General features: G+C 33.7%; 1 protein-coding gene across 1 annotated transcript in view; it reads right to left on the reverse strand.

The window, feature by feature from the left end:
- The window catches only part of LOC124366401 (elongation factor-like GTPase 1), a 271013-nt gene extending 259968 nt beyond the window's left edge, over positions 1–11045 (reverse strand). The window contains 7 exon segments of the mRNA XM_046822926.1: positions 161–365; positions 1650–1837; positions 5143–5274; positions 6240–6382; positions 8338–8417; positions 8839–9017; positions 10867–11045. Coding sequence (XP_046678882.1) covers positions 161–365; positions 1650–1837; positions 5143–5274; positions 6240–6382; positions 8338–8417; positions 8839–9002 — 912 coding nt within the window. The 5' untranslated portion in view covers positions 9003–9017; positions 10867–11045.
- Positions 11046–16620: the final 5575 nt, after the last annotated feature.

Below are 16620 nucleotides of genomic sequence, written 5' to 3' on the forward strand. Positions count from 1 at the left end.
TGAGTTAGTAGATGTGAATGATTGTTGTGTTTCAAAACAACTCTAGAGCGTTGGATTTTTTTGTTACTGCATGGTTAGAATCGTCACAGAATGACATTGCATTCCACTAAATAATTTTACATAATTATATTTAAAAAATGTTAGAAAGATTTGTAGTGACCTTGCGCACAACAATGTTCTCATAGACGGACCACAGATTTTCCAGGACCAGCTGCACGAAGAGGGGTTTCTTCGCCTTCTCCTGAGCACCCTTGGTCACCTTCCGTGTCTTGGAGTGGAGGTAGTAGTCTCCCCAGAGCGTGAGAGACAGCTCCTCCACGGACACCCCGAGCTTGGTGGCGTACATGGCGGCAAAGTCCTTTACACTGTAGTGTACAAGAGTGTCAGTGTTGAAACATATGGATAACAACTTGTGTATAAAGACAAAGGATTACAGTAAATGTGGGGTGGAGAAAACACATGCTGTTTTCTTCTTCTTCTTCTAGAGGGAAAGAGACAATAGTCTCCGCATGTAGTCCTAAAAGGACCTTTGCACCTCCCTCACTTTATGTTTAGGCCCTCAGAATCTGAGACTTTAACAGAAGCCAATCAAATTTGGGGGCTCCTGTTCTCTGATATCCTTCGAGCTGAGAAAATAGGAATTCTTTCCTTATTTTACAGATGGCAGGATAGTTTAACAAGATATATGTTCCACTGATTTCTTCTGCTTCTCCACAGAGTCTGCATTCATCAATGTTTCCTAAAGGGGCTATGTCCTATCATCATCCCTAATACCATTTGTATATCCTCCTTACTTTGTTCTGGAAGAGCTAACCACCCTTTAGCATTTGGAGGAATAAACATTTACAACTGTTTTAGACCAGACGCGCATCTCCAGATAGTGTTTACAATCAGCTGTTTGAGTCACATACTGAGTCAATGATGCAGTCATTTGTTATTGTATTTTAATGTTACACGCTTGACTGTTTTACTTAGATATCCGGCCTATCTAAGTTATTTTTATTTATTCGGATTTTTTTCATAGTCTCTCCCCCCCCCCCCAGTGTGGTGTGCCTTTCAATCAGATTCTCCCCTTTGCCAAGTCCCAGTTAAACCACTGGTGCTCATTTTCTATGTTGTTCATCCATTAGATGTGTATAGTAGTTTACATAATGGAATTGGCACACTAGTAAAACTGTCCACAATAATTATACAAAGCACAAACAATATACTAAATATACTTACTATACATATATAAAATATTGATAAATCACTCAGACAAACTTATGAAAAAAAGATAAGACTGGACGCAGTTGATTCAATGGTTTTTTTTATGTCAAACGTGATCATAGCTTTTACACTAATTTAATCTTTGCACTATATCCTATTATGTATGAATTGAAAAATAAACAATGGTCTGTTTCTTTATAAACAAAATTATATTAAACAGAAATACGAATTTTATATAATATGTTTCCGCTATTAGACACATGTTTATTAAAAGTGGACGTACATAGGCACGTTTCACTCATTTTCAAACTTTTGGTATAAACAAAAGTTGGAATTTTTACCCTTTTTTCAACTTCCGATAAAACAAATGTTGGCATTAAAAGGATTAATACATTTTTCTAATGATAAAGGAGAGGACGATTCCCCTTTATGGCACATACCAGAAGCCCCAACCATCGGCAGCGCTAGCGAAGACGACGTTGCCCTGATCCGGTGAGAAGTAGAGCTGGGAGTCATCTGCATTTTCCAGCCCAGCCGACCAGTCCTGTAGCGTGTTCCCGGAGCTGGGTAACATGTCCTGACGACTCAACACGTCTGTCGTGAACAGCGAGGCTGTCACCGCATTCACCTAGGTACAATGTTAGATCATCACTCCTGAACATTACTGGAAATTGTATGTCCGTTTATTTCTTAAATTCTAGACAGGTTTTTACCAAAAAAAGGTACTACGCATTTCTTAACCCTTTGCCATTGGCATTAAACTTATATGACTGCTCTCTCAGATCGCCGGGCCACTACGGATGGCCATGGCTGTTCTCTGCATCAGGTCATTGATTTATGACCACGTCCTGTCCCTCAGCTTGGCAGTCCACAATGTATGGCTCATTGAATTACACAGTTATAAAATTCAATCCTTATCCACTTGTGGGTGGAAAGTGCCGCAATCTATCAGCAAAAGAAGTAACTAAATTTATATTTCCCTATTTGGAGCACATACAATAGTAAACAATGCTTAGAATTATTTTTATCTAAGTGTCAGCATCACTGTAGCTGCTATAGTGTATCCTATCAATTTATTAAAATACTAGTGCACTTGGTGGAGATGAAGCTCAAAATATGGAAACGCATTTATATTCTGCTGATACTATAGACCTTTCTACTTTAGACTGATTGTATTTTTATCCCGCAAATAAAAATACTTTTAAAACAGATCAACCTATATCTTAAATTACATATTATTTGGTTCACTTAACCCTCCAACTGTCTATCATATTTTCCACAGTGTCGCCTATATTTGGTGGTTTTGCAGGGGCATTTATAAAAATTCATAAAAAATTCAATAATTATGGTAAATATGTTGTTAAATATATCATTTTGTTTGGAAAGATCTGTAGAAAAATGTTAAATACATTTTAAAATCAAAAAAATGTTTTTTTTTTTTTTAAAAAAAAAAGGTCAAAACTTTTTTGTTTTTTTTTTATTTAATTTTTTTTACTTTCATTGTATATAACATAATTTAATTGATATCTTTCTAAAAAAATGAGATTGCTATAAAATCTGTAATTTTATTGTGAATACAAAAATATATAACTTTATAATGATATACTAAAAAAAGGAATTACTATGCTCTTATTATGCAAGCAGTTACCTAGCAACGACAAAATAAGAATTTGCATGCTCACACAATTATTTATTTTACTTACATTTTGTTAGTACATAGTAGCCTGTGTTGGTTGAAATTACATTTTTTACTGTTCAAAAACTTACTGTACACTAAATAAACATAATCTAAATAATAAATATAGCCTGAGTAAAAAACAAACTGAAATACTCTAGTGGTGAACTATTTTTTGGAGGACAATTTTTTTTTGCCAGGATTTCTTACTCGAAATTTAGAAGCAGTATCCAGTTCTGGTTCAGGTGGATAAACGTTGACCCATATTGGTCTAGATGGATTAACATCACGAGGAATATGTGGTCCAGGCACAGAATCATTGTCAGAATCACTTACAGTGTCACTAAGGCCTAGGCCTGTCACTAGGTCCGGGTAAAACTTCATCCCTTTCACTTGGTTCAAGTTCGGACAAATCTGGAATGTAATCATCATCTGAACCTGATGAAAAATCAGTTAATTCGTTCAAATCAACCAAATTTAAATCAATGTCATCATTATTTGAAGCCAAAGACTCAAAAGAACCATGAAAAGTCTCACGAAGTAATCCAGCGTCGTTATCTTCGTTTTCCGTTTCGGTCAATTCACTAAGATTTTGGTCCGCAAGAATTTCCCTAATGTCACTTGACCGACAAGGCTCACCCATTGTTACTCTAACACAGTAAAACAACAATACTAGCGCAATAAAACATACCAAATATCGCCACGAGAAACAACAACACCGCTCGTTCACAATCTCGCGAACACTCGACGTATTTCAACTGCGAGAAATCATCATCACGTCAATTGGTTGTATCGATACTGTCTGGAAACAGACAATAAAGAATTCAAAGGTATACAAAACGATTGCCTACTTCATTAGCTTTGCAATGATATATCATTTATGTGTCTTTGAACGGCATTTGGATTTATAAAACCTATAAAGCCAGTACATGTCGGTCGGCGAAAATATCACCGGTGACACTACAGAAACGACCGAGTCGGTGCAAAAATCGCCGACCGACAGTTGGAGGGTTAAAAGCAAGTTACAAACAACCAATCAATTAAGTTTTAGCCTTGAAACTAATAAACGTTGTTAACTATTCGAGAATTTCATTTAAATCTCAAAGTGACATACATTGTTACCTAAGCGTCGAGTGGTGACACAGAACTCAGCTGACCACTATGTGTCACTTGACAATTGAGAGAACAACCACCCGAGTCTCCATCCTAATTGAGTGAGAGCTAAGTTTTGGTCACACTTAGTGGCCTACCCATTTCAAACAGTGAAGCATTTCCAATCAGATTTCCTTCACCTGTAGGCCCCTCAGAGTATTTATTTTAGTATATTTTCAGTGAAAAAACCCAATTTTTTGTCGTTAACGAGGATGACTTCTCTTTCTAACTTATCACTAAGAGGTCTCGGGCAGTTTATCGACTACTGTACCTAAGTACCTGTACCGAGTACGTAAACTGTTATCGCTAACAGTTTCAGCAGCATTTTTACCGAGTAGAAAACAAAATTTCACAGGTGCACGTTTTTCACTTAAACTTGCCATCATAAAAAACTAAACAAGAACAAAACAGCACTAGCAAAAACAATCACTGTAGATAAATGGAACAAGCCAGATTGACAATACAGGTGGCACTGAACTGGCTATGAGTTGTACTATACACACCTAATGGCAGAAATGTGTACTACACAAGCTCCCCCAACGGCAATGCTATTCCGGTTTCTTTAGGGTACCCCTTGTAAAATGAAAACACACATTAAATTTGGGATTAAATTTTAATTGAGAGTATCAATGGCTGAGTAGTCTAAGACGTCGAACTTTGGACCGGAGTTAGAGATAGCGTAGGTTCAAATCCTGTCTGTAACCGTCGCACCTTTTATCAGTACCATCGACCTTGTATTGTATTGATTTTCCCCTTTATTCTGTTTGGCAAGATCCTTGCACAGGTCAGTGACCCATAAGGACAGACAGAATAAGGCTTAGAAGGGTATCGCGGGAGCTTTAATTATTAAAAAATAAGATGAAATTTACAAGTTATATTCCTATTACGCGCAGTACGGTACAACGATAGACTTATCATGTTACCATTAATGAATTTAAGGAATTCAGACATACTTATTTTATTTAAAATATAAAATTCATTCAACTGTTCAGATTTCTGCTGCTGATTAAATAACATTTTTGAGATGTTTTTGATTCACCAGAAATCCCACCTGGTTTTAGCTTCAACTGTACACAAAGCAGAGATTCAATACAAATTTTACCAACCTGTTCGAGAACTTGGGTCAGATGAATGTAGGCATCCAGCGGAGACAGTTTCATCTCCAGGATCAGCCGATCTATCTTGTTTAACAGCAATACAGGCCTTATGTTCTCCAACCAGGCTTGCTTTAGAGCCACCTGTACACAACATTCAATGTTTTAATCAACTTTAGTTACAAAATTTTAATGCACGATACCAGTTTTATTGGCTGAGCGTCAGCGCCAGTTCCTGGCCTTAGGGCAGGAATTTCATTTCTCTCTGTCTGTCTATTCCTATATCTCGAAAATGAACTTGATTATCAAAGTCTTAAAATTTTTAATGAAACTTCAATTCTATAAAGGCAACACTGAGTTTGATAATGGTGCATATCACTTCATGCAAGTTGACATGAGTGTTAGCAAAAAGTTTTACATTTGTCTAAAGGGTACTACATTGGCCTTAAGACAACTAGAAAATAGCAGAATAAATAAACTTGCAAAAAAGCTGAGTGCAATCATATGAGATTTTAACACGTGCATTTTTGCATTGTAGTACTCTCCCTACCTCACCGGAACTTTTATTATTTATATACCGTTATGAAACCTAACTTAATACAACAAAAATGTGACTGTATCACGTGGCAAGATATCTTGAGAAATGTTCCATCTGTAGACTTCGAATTTTGCATGAAACTTAATTTCTGCGTAGAGGAGAATGAGTTCTATGATGGTGCATATGAACCATGGAATTTAGCTCAGTGTCACTGAAGCCTACAAGATACAAGTACTCGACATGTGATGTGGTTCAACGCAAAATTTCAAATCTACAGCTCATTTCATTACTTACAGTTAGAATTACAGACAACCATATGGAATAGATTTTTAGATTTCTCAGCAAACAGAAGAGAAATTAAGTGAGCCTACACGAAAATCAGTACATTTCTTACAATCATTTTTTTGTGTTCTTCATTTAGAATTGAACTGCAATCAGTCACATATTTATCACATAAATTGAAGAAAGAAGATCGACCGAACCTTACGAAATTTCTAGCACGTTTACGTTACGCTTGTAAAAATGTCACTCAGGACACAGCCACTAGGCAGACAACTCTTGTGGCACTCACCTGCGTCTGAGGGCACACTCCCTCAACGACATCCACCACCACGATCGCCCCGTCACACAGGCGCATGGCCGTGCACACCTCGGAGGAGAAATCCACATGGCCCGGCGAGTCTATCAGATTCACCAGGTACTCCTCACTGTCTCCTGCATGAACATGAAAACACTCAAATACATTTATCATGGTAATATCACTGGATAAATATTCTTTGTTACCTTTTCATGAGGGTGAATAAATCACCAAGTGTTTCTTCATCGGGTTTTTGCTGAACCTCCCGATCTCAAAATTACAGTTAATAGACCCCTGATTAAATGGCCTACTGTAGTGAATTACAGGGCAGATGATAAAAAGGCTGGATAATCTAAAAGATATCTTCATCTTGAGTTGGTACATGTTAAATTCCTTTGTAATGTAAAGACATCACCCTGCCCACTTGGCAAAAGACAACAGCGCCAAAAAAAACTATTCACCAAGTTGTCACTCCGTTACTGTTAAAATTTTGTATGCTGTACTTAACTCTTGTACAGTTAATTCTCGAGTTGGTAAAAACTCAGGAAAGTTTCGAGATACAACATATTAATTCATTAATTCAGTGAAGAAACTTCCGTGATAGTGAAGGAATCATCTAAGCCTCCTTTCCCCAGTGTTATTATTAACCCTTTCCGGGCCAGGCGGCAATATATTGCCGCCATAGATCGCGTCTGACAAGTGCCAGGCGGCAATATATAGTCGCCTTGATATTCGTCGTTTTCTTAAATAAATACGACGTCAAATGATTAAAGTTTTATGTTTTTTTATTCCCTGGTAATTTGTAGATAATTAATATGAATATCATTTTTATTTTGGAGGTCTATGCATTTTTATTTCGTAATTGTCACGTGACATTATCAGCTGACTCGATCTATTGTTGTTAATTCTTTATGCTTTAGTGTAATAGTACTATTGTATGCTGGATTCTTCTTCATTATTTTATTTTGTGGTTGTAAATATTAGTAGTGTTAGTAGTTACGTGCTTAGCTATTGTGTGTAGTAGTTACAATGACTGACAATTTGCGATCTCACGGGAGTGAAATTGTAAGTAGCATATTTGTAAATAGAAAAAGTGTAAATAAATTTCAAATAAAATTGTGTAAATAGTGTTTTTAACTGTATTGAAACTGTTTATGGATCCTACAATCATCTGTTTACCGGTACATCCATAATGTGAATATTTATTTTAAGTTTCTTGCAGTGTAAGAGTCAGTTGCTTTATCACTTGTTGCGAAGTACAATTATGCGTATTCATACAAAATGTGTCATAAAAATGTATTTATGAGAGAAATAACACAAAAATTTGTGTGGTTGTTCCTTTCTAAATGTACAATATAATAAAATAGCTTCCCACGGTAAAATTATTTTTCCTTTTTTAGTTATTTACAAAAAAAATAAAAATTGTTCTATCTAATCTATTAAAAAATAATTGTTTTTAATTTTAAATTACTTAAAACTACATCTATATATTTTTTGTTGATAGTATATATCTATACGAGTAATTTGGTGCAACTTTTAGGTCATTCTCTAATTTTTATGAAAAGTTACAAATTTTAATCTAAGAGACTGCAAAATCGCCAATTTTAGCCTGGCACTTTTGACTAGTCACAAGCGGATATGATATGTGAAAAAATTTTGCAACACCTCATATTTGGTCCTGGCCCTGAAAGGGTTAAAGTCAAAATTTAGTTTAAGACTTTATTTCTAAATAGAGTAGAAACTTTCAAATTTTGTAAAAAGCTAGAACATAATCATTTTTTATTCTTTTTCAGCTTGACAATGTACACGATCAACAGTGTTTAATTTTTTAAAGCAAAAGTGGTGTAAAATTTATCTCTGCTCTGAATACTGAAAATGAATATTCTTAGTTGAAATTCAATCATTTATTTGATAAAACAATTTCAAGATAATCTAATTCTATAATTAATTTGAACTAATATTTACTAAATATAATTTACAACAATATCGTAACTTTTTAGGAGAAAACCCCTTTATTTATCACTGGTTTAATAATCAATAATATTATTGAAAAGAATCCTTTGGTTCAGTATACAAAAGTGAATATCCAAACCTTTTTTATAGTACAGAGCAATTGAGCTGCTTTTCATTGTAATTCCTCGCTCCTGTTCATCTTTACGACTATCCATATACCTGAAAAAATTACATTGATTAGTTCTTAAATGCACATGCATGCACATTGATAAAACTAGTGGTTATTTAAGTGTTGTTTAAAAGCACAACTTTTGAGTAGTCAGGTTTATTAGAGAAATGTTAGCATAAATTACAAATATCCAAATTTATTTGTATTTAAAAATGTGTTTTATTTGGCAACAACTTAGATCAAACATATCATAGTGAAAATCGTAAAATATTACCAAATGTGTCTAAAATGCAAATCAAATATCGGCTGGTATCGTAAGAAACAAATTCTAATTACTAATACCTTTGAAAAGATTAATGTCTTTCTCTGAAAAATAAATGAATCAAGAATGATTATATGACAATTAATTTTGCACACAGATAATGGACATAATTTGGCGTTTGAAGACTTTAACCACAAAAAAGGTCTTACCTCAACTTCCCCGCCATCTTCTGTGATATAATACCGTTGCTTGCCACCAAAGAGTCGGCCAATGTCGTTTTCCCGTGGTCTACATGTGCCATAATACAGATGTTCCTTATGTTTTTTGGGCTATTTTGCAGCTCACTGAGCTTTTCCAAACTGAACTGCCGCATTGTTGTGAGTTAAGTCTAGCAACAAAAGAAAAATATGAAGTGATTGTTACGATTGCTGTCCAGTTCATTTAAGAACCTAAAATTAACAACAATTCTTAATTTAGCTCATATCTCAACAATCATAAGATGTGATTGGATTCATGTCAGAAGTCAGAAATTCTTTACTCGGTTACATACAACACATGCCAAAAATAACCCAGACACCACAAATGGCGTGTGTGGGCATTACAGTTACTCTATAACTTAACTATTTCAAGTTTTTGTATGCCTACTTTAAAGTGCAGTCCTTTAGTTATTTCATTCATTTTGCAGCATCCGCATTACATACCATTATCCATAAAATTCCAAATACAACAAGCTATACACATTCTCCCTATCCTACAATTTGTTTTTTATTTATAAATATATAGAGAAACAGTATAAATAAACAGAGTATACAACAATAATAAACAGCAATAACAATAAATATAATATTACTCCTCACAACAATACTAATAAACAAAACACAAAAAGTAACAAAGTGTAATGAAGTCATTATGCAAAAAAATGTTATAACTGACCAATAAATATTTATAAAAAAAATAAAAAACAAGAATATTACCACTAGAGCGCATAACAGCTCTATGCTTATCACTCAATCAAGACCATACACCCCTTTATCCCCCAGTTATTTTATTTTTTTATTTTTTTCGAAAGCAAGAATACTTTTGGCAGAACTCTACTAAACTTGGAATTCAATAAATATATTATATTATAATTAGAATATATTAACTATATATATATATATATATATATAATTTTATTTTACAAAATAATGGACGGTTTCCATTACCTAACACGCCAGATAACTCAATGTTTATACCATAATGATCAGTTATTATCTAATTCTAAAACAGAACATTTTACATTAAAACCCCAGGAGTTGCGAATCAGTACATGGTCCAAACATGAGGCTGAATTATGCACAACTCTAGTAGGAATATTGATACGATTTTCAAAACCATAAGAAAATACTTTGTTTAATTACTCATTACAAGAAATATACTTTTTTATAGTACATATACTCACGTCTTCTACAGTAATTGTGGGGTCACTCTTTAAAGCTAAAATATTTTCAAAATCATAATTATATATGTTACATTACATTCCAAATAATGACAGATTAAAAGTAAGATTGTTGTGAGTTATCTGAAAGCAGATGTTGATAAGCTCAGGGTCAGTAGTAAGATAAGTCTGTGGGTACATTGAATATCAGAATCCATGAAGATAAGAAATTCACCTGCTTGATTATCTGGCCTCGGGTATGGAATATCTGTCCTCTTCTCCATTCTTAATCCATACTTAAGTCAATACTAAAATTCTGTAATGTTTTGTTTAGAAATTTAAATAAGCAATAAGTTCATTATAATGTTTTCTGACACTCCTAATGTTTAGACAAAAAAACCGTTTGGAATGAAAATATTGTGTAACAAACCAGTTTTTCTTCTAAAACCATTTTTCTTTCATTTAATCCAGGCAACCAACAATTTTTGACAAGGCCTATATAAGATATGAAAATTTCTTTTAAAATTATTAAACCTTTTCCTGTGGATACCCAGCTCCCGCGTTTTTGGAGATCTCCTCCCACCCATCCCTTTACACCATCCCATTTGTCTGTATTAGTTTGGTTTTAAAAATTATGGCAACCCTAAATATGGCTGAAAATAGAAGGGTTTTAAAGGTTAATACTTGAAATTTATAATTTATACTCAGTCCATAAATGTTAACTCATAGTACTTGTAGATACGAGTTAAAATGATACAAACTGACATATACATAACCTTACTTCCTAGAAACTTCAGAAGATAAACGTTGAAATACTTACATAATGGATAATGTTTTGAAACGGAATCTTCTTGCGTCTTAATTGTTAAACTCTAGTGAAAAAGAGTCGTTTAGTTTCGAATTAAATTAAAAAATGATATTTAATTTACAAAACTCACTGCTAACCTATAAAACAAGCGTTGTTACCACACTGAGTTGAGTAATAGTAAGCAATCGGTCAGGTCGAGTCGATTCAGTCGATTGAGTAATGAATAGTGAGTGATGGGATAATCAAAAGTAAAATAATCGAAAACTGTTCTCAACTATTTCAAATTTTTCGATATTTTCCGTTCAAAATAATCAAAACCTAGATATGATTCACTGCTTTCAAAATAACCTATCCAGTGATTATACATCACAATAATAATAACTATTACCGTTTATATCTTGTTTAAATAGTAACCAAGGTTTGGTTATATTAATATAGTTACAATGAGGTTTTTATTTTGCTTCCAGTGGAATAATTTAGCACTGTTTTAAAGGTTGCTCTAAGGAAATAATATATTTACTATTTTAGCCTTGACTGCAGAATTGAGAGAGCGCTTCCTAAGGCTAGTTTGTCTTTTATAAGTAGAGTTTCCTTCCAATATACTTTCTACTTTTATTTATAATAAACTAATAACCTATTATTATAAACAATAGGAGAGTGAATAGAATATCCCTTACTAAATTTGACACGTACCTAAATTTTGTACATACATTTACTTGCTATTGTGTATTAAAATTTTTTTTATAAGTACAATAGCACGAAGTAGAGCTAAGATTCTCGGTAGTTATTTCACAAACATTCAGTGATATATTCTTAAATCTCTCCTGTCCAAAATTGTAATAAACAAATGGTACATTATACGCACTAGCTAGAGTAATTTCTGCTCTGGAAAGATACTCGAGAAAGGCATTCTGCATTTATTTCTAACAATATTAAACAGCATAATATTGTAAATATTAACGTTATGCATTTCTTAAAGAAATTAAAATACGGTAGAGTTTCTAATGGAATAAAATATAAAGTGACAAATGAGGCTACGAACCGGTATCAATGCATTTTGAAGACAAAAAACATGTGTCTTCATGGTATACCAAGCCCAAAATGAAGAAAAAAAGTTTCAACTAAAATAACCGAATAACATGAGAAATAAACAATCAGTTGATCGGTTGTAAGTTCAATTTTAAACTAAAAGATATAACCGGTCATGTCAATCTAACGTCTCCGCATTCCGTAAGACTGAATAGTCCGTCGGTTGCAAAATAACATATGACAGACATTGTGCAATAATCATAGATCATAGAGTAAGGAACAAAAAACTGGAGTTTAAAGTAATCTTAAATGTCAATGCGACAATTTGACCATTCTGTTATCTCGCGTTATAATACGTTTACTAGCTCAAGAAAACGTAAGTTTCTGTCATATACATCATGGCATCGATTTCGAATTCATCGTTATTTCATATGAGTCGTCAAATTCCAAAAACGTCCTTTGTCCACTTAGTAAAAATTTGTGGGAAATCAAGATTTTTCTTTAAAATATTTTTCTACACTTCAAATAAGCTAATTATGTTTTAAAAAAATAGCAAATAAATATTTGAACACAATAAATATGATTAAATAGTCTAATTATGTGTATGTTGTTCATAAAAAGCAAAAGTAAGATTGAACAAAAGACGTTTTGGAACTTTAAGAGGGACAAAAGACAATTTTGGAACTGTATAACTTGGACAAAAGACACTTTGTTTTAAAAAAGGTAAAAACGAAAGAAACTTTAATACATTTGGTTCGAAACAAAATTGTATTTTATAATACATTATAAAGGCAAAAATTAAATACAAATCTTAACATTAACACTCGTACAAAATTAAAACTCGGAACATTTTATTGTTCGTTTGTTTCTACATTTACAGTAGTTTTTAAACATTCTAAAATTAGTTTTCTTTGTAAAAAGGTTTATGAGTCCATTATGTACTTTTTACACAATATATTGTCAATTTCTTCCATGTGGCCTCCTTCTTCTTCATTTTCTGATTCTTCTGGAAGCTGTTCGTCATTTAAAATACGTTTGTAGAAAACTGAATGCAGGGTTCTCCTCCCATCCGTCTCCAAAGTGCAGCTGAAGCAGTCGTTTAACATCGTTTTTCTTAGCAGGATTTACAGGTATTCCAACTATAACTTTTTCTATTGGAGCACTATTTACATCCATTGATGGCTTGAAAACCTTTTTAGCAGTTCCAGTATCAAACATGTAAGCAGGTTCTCCTTGGACAAGAACTGAAGTTGTTGGAGCCTTTCCCTCGGTGATAATGAATCGTTTTGTAGGAGCAAAACGAAAAGTGCCAGTTAGCCGGAGTTTTCATGACAGTTTGGGCTGGTGTTTTCCAGTCATAAAATTCAAAGTCGGTAGATATTTTCAGAACAGTCCCATGCTTCTGTAAAACATTATAGTACGCCTCAGGCTGTATGATTGTTTCAATTTTTTTTTAGGTCTCTTTCAATGAGTCCAAAAATCCTATCGGCGGCAAGTATGAATGTCCTGCCACTGGAAAGGTTAACTTTATTCCTTTGATGTTACCAGGAGCACGGTTTGATAACCAATGCATCAACATGAAAATCAAAATAGAATTTTTGTTTTGTCCGCCAGCTCCATCAGCGAAAAGACGAACAAATTTATATCCATCCATGTTTGTGTTACAGAGCTTGTGGTACACAGCTGATGCAATCTTTGTTGAGCCTTTTTTGTTATCGGCTTCAGTCCATGTAAAAATTGACACTTTTTCTTTACTAAGATTTTCTTTGGAAGTGCCTTCACAAACAGTAAAGTTATACAAGTAGAACTGACGGCGGTAATAACAAGCTTGGTCAGTGACTTTTGGCAGTACGGTACCAAATTTTTTTGACAATCAAAGGTGAACGTTATTTCACCCTCATTAGCTTCCTTTAGCAAAACATTAAAATGAATTTGCTCTCTTTTTTGTGCACATTGTATTCAACTGAACAGTTTTCTCCAGACTTTAAAACCTTTCTTTAAATTGAAGGCATTTTTGAGCATTGGTCAGTCGCTGGTGATCCAAATCCAATATTGTAATCTTTAATGAAAATACCTCTAAAGAATTCATACTTAACTTTAAGATGATCTTCTATGGTTTTATTGTATTCTTCACAAAGAGAACTTATAGTTAAATGGCTGGGTAAGTACACTCTCCAGGACTGACGAGCTCTGCAATAATGTTTTTCCAAAGGAACTAAATTTTCAATAAACCTTTTCCACACCTCCTCTCTGTTGTACCATCGCTTGAGATCGATGGTCACCTCCACGATTATCAGTAGCTAATGAGCCTGTACTAAAATGCCGTTTACACACTCTCTGGGCTCTTTTTTCAGTAATACCCAAGATCTTACAAAATACTGTCTTACAAACTTGAACCTTACTTTTAACACCTTGTCGAGAAATTGGAATGTAAAATGTATTGCTAACTTCATTGACATGTTTCCTATCGCCTCTAGCTCTATATCTTGCAGAGAGACTCGCATGAAGAATACAAAATTATTTTATTATCCTGATCAATTTTAGATTTTGTTTCATAAAAACATTCATGAAACTTGCGGATAATCTTGCATTGTTAATGTAGTACATTTTAAATTTGGCATTTTTGTGCTGGCAAGTAGGTAAAGAAGGCAATTGCTTCGAAGAGTATCTTTTTTTTCTTATTTTGGTTCTTTTTCCATTGTTCTACAATTTAACTTTCTTTTCCTAGCTTTACCTTCGGCCGCTGGTTGCACCTTCCCAGCTTGGAGAACTTCAATCTCTTCTTGACTATCCATTTGTTTATTGTTAGTTCTTTTCACTGGGCACTAAAAGTACAAATTGTTTAATTACTTTAGTTTTCAATAAACATAGTATTTTGTCGAGATAACACAAAACAACTTAAACATTCAGCAAGAAAACTTTAGTAATCTTCAAAGGTACTAGCATAACACACCGAAAAGAAAGGTTATGTTCAGTTTTACTTTCTGCTTTCATGCATCGTCTAAAAATCTTTACAGCTGTTTTTTTATACTCAGCAGGGTTGCCACTACATGTTTTAAACATGAATAATGCTCTAAAATAATACATTGTTAGAGAAATAAGTGCTAAAACCAACAGCATACCCTTACTTAAACAAAGGACACTTTGAAACTGGAAGGATGTGAAGGCATACTTACCAAGCTGAAGATAGTACAATTTGAATTCTGTAGAGTTAATGTCCGCCATGTTGGAATTGTTAAAGTGGACAAAGGACGTTTTGGAAAATTAATGCTACTTTCAATATTAATTTTAAATAGGAAAGAGGACGTTTTGAAATACAAATGCTGTTGTTACTTATGCAGTGGATGTTCTGCTTCCATAAACCACCAAAACATCACTTTCCAAAAAAAAAAAAAATGGACATAGGACGTTTTTGGAATTTGACGACTCATATACAGGGTGTATATTATGTCTGGAAACACCCAAATATATCCTTTAATAATTTAAATATAAATTTGAAACCTCTTACAATCGTGATAGAGATTGGGCATCTACTTTTTGGAACAATGTTTTGTTATGTCACACCAACGGGGGACGTCCTGCCGAGGGTATCGTGAATATTCTTAATGGAAGCCTATACCTTGTGATACATAATTTTTAAAGGTAATAGCTTACTGAATTGAATGCCACAAACCGCATCTCAAGGGAATTATTCTATCAGAAAATAGAGCATTTTTAGTATTGAAAATTTACTGATGTTCAACAATGTAATTTTAACATGGTTCTTGCCACAAAATGTGTTACACTAATATTTTAGCATTTTTTTTAAATGTTCAATTAAATAAAACAAAAAATTTCATTTTAAGCTGGTTCTATTAGCACACAAATTTGCCAGTTTTTATTACAGTACAATTCGAACTGTGTTCCTTCTACGGTTTTGACAATGAGCCAATCTGTGTAAAATGATTCGACAGAGTTGCCTAACATTTCTTCAGTTATCAAAGCAATCTCCTCTATAATCCTGTTTCTTAGGTCTTCCAAAATTATGAGGCTTTCTTCTATAAACATTGGATTTTAAATGACCCCATAGGAAAATAATCGATTGGTGACAAATCCGGAGGATCTTGGAGGCCATTCGATTTCTCCTCTTCGGCCAATCCATTTATGAGGAAACCTTAAATCCAAATACTCTCTTACCTGTCTCCCATAATGGGGTGGAGCACCATCCTGCTGAAACCATACATTATCAAAGTATTCTCCTGATGCAATTTGAATAGCTGGGATTATTTCATTTTGGAGCATATTGTAGTAAAGTTCGGCATTTAAATTTCCATTGATGAAAAAGGGTCCAACAATTTTGTTACCTAAAATTCCACACCATACGTTCAGTTTTTGTGGTTGCTGTGAATGGGACTCAGTAATCCAATGTGGGTTTTCACTAGCCCAGTAACGGCAATTGTGCCTGTTAACATTGCCATTTAGGAAAAAAGTTGCCTCATCAGAAAATAGTATGTTGGTCAGAAAATCTCTATTGTCATCACATTTGCACATCACAAGTTCACAAAACTCAACTCTTCTGTCGTAATCATCCTCACTTAACTGTTGGACTAAATGAACTTTAAATGGTTTGTATTTATTAATTTTCAAAATCTTACTCACAGACATAGGGTGCATATCATGTTGCTGTGCAGCTTTTCTGAGCGATGTATGTGGGTCTTCAATAAATGTTTGCAAAACATCTAGTGCCATGTTCTTCAT

The sequence above is a fragment of the Homalodisca vitripennis genome, chromosome 7, assembly GCF_021130785.1.
Source record: "Homalodisca vitripennis isolate AUS2020 chromosome 7, UT_GWSS_2.1, whole genome shotgun sequence".
Taxonomy (NCBI): domain Eukaryota; kingdom Metazoa; phylum Arthropoda; class Insecta; order Hemiptera; family Cicadellidae; genus Homalodisca; species Homalodisca vitripennis.